The following is a 7737-nucleotide window of genomic DNA, read 5'->3' on the forward strand; positions in this document are numbered from 1 at the left end:
GTTCCAGTTCGGGGAAAAGAGATTGATTGTGCTGCCGATATCATAACATCGATCCTATATGAGCAATGCAGCGAAACAGACCCTATCGAAGATTGGCCTCCGGTGAGTTCTGAATATGATTTGAAGATGGAAAACCTGGAGGAACACCGAGAGTGGGTTGCTTCAGTGATTGCCTCAGGGACTCCACCATAGCTGGATCCATCTGTCTCGATTGAGAAGAACACTTTCAACCGCGAAGCCAAGTTTTGGCTATCCTTAGTATCATCGCGGGTGATCCCTTCCAAGCATAACACTGAAATACCCATTACAAAGTGTATTCTCATCGCGTCACTCATGTCCGGGTACCTCGTCGACGTGGGGGTGATAATATGAGATGAGATCAAGACTAAGTCCACTCAAAAAGGCACATCGCTCCCTTTTCCTTGTTTGATCACTGAATTATGTCGCCGGAAAAAGGTTCGCGATATTCCCCGGGTGGACAGAATGTTACAGGCTGACCAAACAATCGATTACACCATGTTAGAACCGGGGACTAGAAAGCGAAAGCGGGTGAGCTCAGAGCCAAGAACTTCGGGGACAACACTTGATGCTCATATTCTTGAGCCCGAAGACTTGGCCACTGATGATGCGGAGATAGCTCCTAGCACTGCACCTCAAGCTCCGGGGGCTGACCCTCCGAGTTCATCCACTACAGTCCCCGTTGCTCCTGTTCCACCATCCACCACAGCAGCTCGTGGAGTGTCTACCGAGGGTATGCGAGTGCTATGGGCCGCAGATGCTAAAGTTAATTGGTTGGTTGAGAGGCTGCCCAATTTTGTGAAAGAGGCGATAGAGGCACCAATGGCACCCTACACTCAGGCGATCACAGATATTAGGAAAGAGCAGGACAAAATTAAGGAGCATGTTCGCCACATTGATCGTCGGCTGGAGCAGATTGAGGGGGGCAGTACAGGCGGCCTTCCTGCCATTCGGGCGGACTTAGCTAAGGTCAAGGAGGACATTCGAGTATTGAAAGTCCCCGACATTGAGCTCAGTGCACCCATTCTACCATCTGGTGCCTCCTTATTCTCCACTGGGCCCACAGCTCCTGCCATGCCTTCGGGAAAAGGGGTGGAGGAGCCAACTGGGGAGGAAGAAGAAACTGAGGAAGAAGAGGAAGAAGAGGAGGAAGAAAGTGAGAAAGAGTTTGACGAGGAGCTGGAGGTTGACCTAGCTGTTGAGGAGGCACGTACTTCCGCCCGGGCTGCTGGTATCGCTGAGGATGAGATTGACACATATGTGGCCATGCAACAGTCCCTAGAGGCGAGCAGGAAATCCAGGGGGGCCTCTCGACCCCCGAGGGAGGGGGAGGCCAGTTCATCCACCGCTCCTCCAGTTGACACACGATTGCCCCCATCTGTGGGGCCTGAGATATTGACACCCAGGCTGGAGGATGATACTGCACCGCTCCCATTGATAGTACCTCCGTTGGAAGTCCTCCCTGCTGATCAGACACCATCGGACGCCTGATGCGTCCATCGTGAGTTACTCATCCCTTGTACTACACTTGATGCATTGGGGACACTGCATGTTCCTTTTGTTGGGGGTGGGACAGCTCACGCTGCATATGTTTGTTTTTATTGTTGTAGGATAGGTCATATGTTTTTTTTTTATTGTTTTAGGATTGCTCATGTTAAGTTTGTGCACTTGTAGTTTGTCATTGCCAAGTATAATAGTGATGGTTGATCGGTTTATAAATTTTTCTTGTTTCGTTTTTCCATCGTATTTTGATAACACCCCTCCCTCAAAATTCTTGCATATGTACTCAGAGGGGAGGAGCAACACTAACATGACTCATTTGGTGACACACAAATGTTTTGCAAGCCTAGAATGATGGGTTGAGAAGTGGTTAGAAGATATCAAAGTAATCCATGTGCCATGTGTGTGAAAGGTTACTGTCCTAGTCTTGTGCAAAATTGTGATCTAGAACTTGCCCGGAAAGTATCTCAAGGCGAAATACTAAACTACACTTGTTTGAAAAAGGATATTAGGCTCTCTTTGGACCGCCACTAAACCTAAAAATTCCTACCCATTGCATTGATATCCTAGTTAATCAATTTTTGAGCCGTAACTTGATAACGTCCAAAATACACTCTCAAAGAGAAAGTGTACACGGTCGTATGCAATATATTTACCCAACTATGAGTCGGGGTCGATCCCACAGGGAACAATATGCTAGGCGATTAAGAAAGTATGAAATTATCACCAACTAAGCTAAAGCCAAACGATAGATAATATTTTGGGTTTTTGGAAAAGATTATCACTAATGCAAAAATATAAACTAACCTAGAAAGCGAGTAAAATGATCAATGGCCACAAGCATGGATACAAGGGAAATTACTCTCAAGTAACGATCCAATGTATTTTACAATTTTACAACTAAGAGTGGGTCTATGTTAATAGATAATGATTTCTAAAATCTCATTGAAAGTTTCTCAACCAAATCAATGAATTTCACTCTAAGCTTTCTCAAGCCTTAGAGTTTGATGTTAAACACAATCAATTCAATCTCAAGTTAACTATCCTATCTCTAGCTCAAGTTATTAGATGGGTTTAATGACCCAAATCCTTGCTATCAAACTCTTTTCCTAACTTTCACTTTCTTTCTCAAGCAAAGTAAAAGTGCTTAGGCACAAATAATGTTTGCAACCATTAGGAGATATTTAAGCATGAAGAGTTAATAGAAAAACAATAAACCCACTTCATTAGAAATAAAAATCATTCAATACATAAGCATAACAAGAGATTCAATCCAAACTTTAATCAAGAATATTTTCATAAACAAGATTCAAGTATTGAAATGAAATACTACACACTTAGATATACAATACAAAACAAGAGATTGAAGAAATGAATTAAAGGTTTAAGAAATGCTCAACCAAATCTTCAAATCTTCAACCCCAAAGTGTGGTGTAGATGAACCCTAGCCTCCAAGCTTGCAAAATGGCAAAAGATGAATAAAATTGCTCCCTTCTCTTTCTTTTGTAATTACCTCATTTTTTCAAGTTCCAAAAATGACAAAATATGCCCCAAATTTCAGTTTTTGCAGTTCTGCCCGTTTTTTGCAGTTCTGTCCCGTTTTTGCAAAACTGTCCACTTTTGACAGTTTTGCAAAACTGTGCAGTTTTTGTCCAATTTGGCCTCTTTTTGACTTGGTTTCTTCCGATCACTTCTAAATCACATAAACCTATAAAATGGAAGTAAACGACATTAAATGCACTATTTTTTCAATCAAAACATAGCAACAATCTAAGATTAAAGAAGAAATAAGTTGGTAAAATACCAACTTATCAAACCCCCAAACTTAAACTATTGCTTGTCCTCAAGCAAATCAAATTATAATTTCCTTCAAAGGACTCCGTTCAAAAGTGCACCAACATCATACCAAGTCAAAAAGGTCTACTTTAAGCACAAACACATGACTTTGATTGGTACCAACAATTAATCCAAAACATATGAATCACCAACTTCTTCTCAAAAACTAAATTTTCATTTCAAGTGCTCAAACACCAAGTTAATCAAAGTAGCAATCACGTCATGACACTAAAGCTTCAAAATTTGCCTCATTATCACAAAACAATTTTCTTTTGTTCATTCATCTTAATTGGAAAATGGAACAAATTCACAACATAAATTCTCATGTGCCCTCACAATCAAGAGAGAATCCCAAACTCACAAAAAAATGCAATTTGAAACACAAATGGGATATCAAATGGAAAGAATTAACTCTCTTCTCTCACAAAGATGTTCAATTGCACAAGTAGTACCATAAGCTTGCCCTTCATGTATTTCTCCGCTAATATAGACACACTTGGTTCAAAATCAATTAGGACTTAAAGGGTTGTAATGTAGGCTTTTGGTTAAGGTAGGGATATAATTTGGAAATGGTGACTCAAAAACCTCCCTAAGCACTACAATTTTCAACAATCAAAGTACACTTCCTTTGAAATTTTTCCACCCTTTTTTTTTTTTTTTTTTCATTTTTCATTGCACCACTTAGTCTTCCCATTATTCACAACTCTTTATTCTTTCTTCAATTCCTTTTTTTTTTTTTTTTTTTTTTTTTTTTTTTTTTTTTTACCTCTTCGCCTTAAAAGTAACTCCCACATAACAACTTTTTCCAACCATCACCCCCAAACTTAGGCTTTTAGCCTATATTTGCACTTTCAACGCACTTAAGGAGGTAGGGTACCAAAAGATGGATCAATGAAGAACAGAAGGTTAAAGTTTGTAACATGGTTGCCAAAGAAAAGGTTAAAGGCTCAAAAGGGGTTGACTAGGGAGAATATGCAAGGGTAGGATATTTAAGGCACAAAAGCGGTTCAATGAAGGCCTAACATCATTTTTCAAACCAAGTGTAGTCTAGGATTTCACCTTGAAACTCATTCCGGGCAAGTTCTAGACCACAAATAATGCAACAGAACTCACAAATAAACCTCATCACACATGGCACATGAAAACTCAAGTAGAATATGTATCCAAGAACAAATTGAAACAAATGAACTCAAAAAGTCACTCATAGCCAAAAGAGACTAATTAGTGAAAGTAAGAGCCAAAAATTGAATCTAAAAGTCACAACAAGAACCCTTACTTCAATCATTTTTTTCTTTTTCAAAAATCAAGAATTCATATGCCAAGATTTAAATATGTTGGTACCAAGTAAGCCAAAAGTTAGTCAAGAGGCAAAAAAAATCACATCCCAATACCATTTTTACTCCTAAACTACCTAACTAAGAATGAAAATAAATTAAGTAAAGTGACTAATCCACAACATGCCAAAAGAACGACATTTTCAGAAATTTGAGCAAGTTCCATTTGTAACAACGTCTATCCACAGCCACAACGACAGTCACAAAACAAGCCCGACAAGGTTACAAATAAAGCATAACCAAAATATAATGTGCTAGCTATCACATACAAATAAAGCATAACCAAAATATAATGTGCTAGCTATCACATGTCACCCCCAACTACAAACAATGTAGTGTCCTCACTGCACATAATCAGACAAAACATAAAACAGTAAGGAAAGAGAAAAAAAAAAAAAAAAAAAATTTTTTTTTTTTTTTTTTTTTTTTTTTTTGCTCACTGGCACGACCTGCGACCCGTCCTGCGATTTCGCAGGTATGACCTGCGAGTCGCAGGTACGACCTGCGAAAGATTTTTTTTTTTTTTTTTTTTTTTTTTTTTTTTTGTCTCTGTCACACTATGCGACCAGACCTGCGATTTCGCAGGTATGACCTGCGTTTCGCAGGTATTACCTACGTTTCGCAGGTTATGCCACCAGATTTTTTTTTTTTTTTTTTTTTTTTAACTGATTTTAGGGGCTGTCCGGATATCCAACATGCTCAAAACAACTCCAAAAATTCTGAAACTTTGTAGATTAGTCAAAAACCATAAACTAAACTATTCTAAAAAATAAAATTTCAAAAACGATTAAAAACTTTTAAAACGATGGGTTACCTCCCACCAAGCGCTTGATTTAACGTCGCGGCACGACGGTTACCTTTACCACTTTTCCTTCCATTTGGAAGATATGAATTTGCGCCCCAACTTTGAATCAAGATCATGATGACGCTCATGGGGCGGTGGCAGAAAAACGAGGAGGCCAACTCTCGAGTGTCGCATTTTGCACTTCTTGGCCCGTAAGTGAGGCATGCCATTTTGTCTTCTTGGCATAGCAAACTTCAATATGAAAACGCTTTCTTCTTCATCTCCAAAATTCTCCATTGGCTTGGTTAGTTCAACTTCCATATCATCAACCAAGCACAATGTTGAAAAATGGTTAGAATGTGGTCCAGCGCGCTCAAATTCCAAATTTACATGAGTTTTGACATCCTCACCAAAAAATGAACTAGAGTCTTCAAAAACCATTTCATGAACTTTTCTATGCAACTCTAGTATCATTTCTTCAATCTCGGCATCATTCACTATTTTTGGGTTGGTAGGTTGGCAATTTACCATGAGCTCATGAAAATCAATCTTGACCTCTTCTTCATTGGAAACCAACTCAAAACTACTATCCATGACTATTTGATGTTGAGTATTGCATACCTCAACTTTTGCATTCAATTCGGTATTCAAGTCACGGATAGCAATTTCAAGTTCCTTCAACTCTTGACTTTGCTCAACATGGATTTTTAAAAAATTTTCCATCATCCTTGAAATGCCTTCACGATGATCTCCATAGGCTCCAAGTTGTTGAGCTTGAGTCATAAGCCAATCTTGGCTCACAACTTCCACTTTGTCAAGACTTTCTTCAAGTTGAGGGTCATTCAAAGCTTGTAGAAATTCACTCTTGGAGACATTCATGTTTTGGTCACTTTCTTGCCTACTTTCAACACCCTCAAGTTGTTGAGAATTATAAGTATGAACCAATGATTTCATTTGATCCTCCAAGATGTGAATAGCTTTGTCATTGCAATTAATTGCTTGCCTCAAGTCATCAAGTGGTTGCCTCAAGTCTTTAACCGCTAAGTCTTGTTTTTCAACTTTTTCAAGAATGGTCTCTAACATGAGCATTATCCTCTCATTTTGAGCATTTGAGGCTTCTTCCATTTCCTTATCCCTACTATCATCAAAATCAAAACTAGAATAGTCATAGTGGGGGTTCGGGGAAGGGAAGGACAAATAATCACAATTATCCCAATGACCATTTTGACCACCACATCTATCACATATACTCCACTCATAGGTTTGGGATTGTGCGCACAACCCGCCCCCGGAAGAATTCAAACAATTTTGCCATGAGTGTGGTCCTCCGCAATAAAGACAAGGGTCATCAAAGTATGCATAACTACCATCCGACCAATTATCATTATATGATGCCATTTTTTTTTTTTAAACTGAACAGTTTTTGCAAAAATCAAAAACTGGACAGTTTCTGCAGAAGCAAAAACTGGACAGTTTTTCAGAACTGGACAGTTTTGCAATTCTGCAAAACTGGTCAGTTTTTCAGAACTGGACAGTTTCTGCAGAAGCAAAAACTGGACAGTTTTTCAGAACTGGACAGTTTTGCAATTCTGCAAAACTGGTCAGTTTTTTTTTTTTTTTTTTTTTTTTTTTTTTTTTAAAGCAATGAAAGTTTGAACCAAAGCAAGTTAGCTTAAATCCCAAACTAACCTAAATACGCCAAATTGTTCCCCGGCAGCGGCGCCATTTTTGATAACGTCCAAAATACACTCTCAAAGAGAAAGTGTACACGGTCGTATGCAATATATTTACCCAACTATGAGTCGGGGTCGATCCCACAGGGAACAATATGCTAGGCGATTAAGAAAGTATGAAATTATCACCAACTAAGCTAAAGCCAAACGATAGATAATATTTTGGGTTTTTGGAAAAGATTATCACTAATGCAAAAATATAAACTAACCTAGAAAGCGAGTAAAATGATCAATGGCCACAAGCATGGATACAAGGGAAATTACTCTCAAGTAACGATCCAATGTATTTTACAATTTTACAACTAAGAGTGGGTCTATGTTAATAGATAATGATTTCTAAAATCTCATTGAAAGTTTCTCAACCAAATCAATGAATTTCACTCTAAGCTTTCTCAAGCCTTAGAGTTTGATGTTAAACACAATCAATTCAATCTCAAGTTAACTATCCTATCTCTAGCTCAAGTTATTAGATGGGTTTAATGACCCAAATCCTTGCTATCAAACTCTTTTCCTAACTTTCACTTTCTTTCTC

At 38.6% G+C, this 7737-nt stretch overlaps 1 protein-coding gene across 1 annotated transcript; it reads left to right on the forward strand.

The window, feature by feature from the left end:
* Window positions 1-483: 483 nt before the first annotated feature.
* LOC132624369 (uncharacterized) lies at window positions 484-1509 on the forward strand. The gene has a single exon (XM_060339161.1). The coding sequence runs from the start codon at window positions 484-486 to the stop codon at window positions 1507-1509; it is 1026 nt and encodes a 341-aa protein (XP_060195144.1).
* The last annotated feature ends 6228 nt before the right edge of the window (window positions 1510-7737 follow it).

Source organism: Lycium barbarum, chromosome 12 (genome assembly GCF_019175385.1).
Source record: "Lycium barbarum isolate Lr01 chromosome 12, ASM1917538v2, whole genome shotgun sequence".
NCBI classification, from domain to species: domain Eukaryota; kingdom Viridiplantae; phylum Streptophyta; class Magnoliopsida; order Solanales; family Solanaceae; genus Lycium; species Lycium barbarum.

Excerpts from the sequence above, each read along its gene's own strand:
- LOC132624369 (XM_060339161.1), top strand. The coding sequence starts at position 484 with ATGTTACAGGCTGACCAAACAATCGATTACACCATGTTAGAACCGGGG.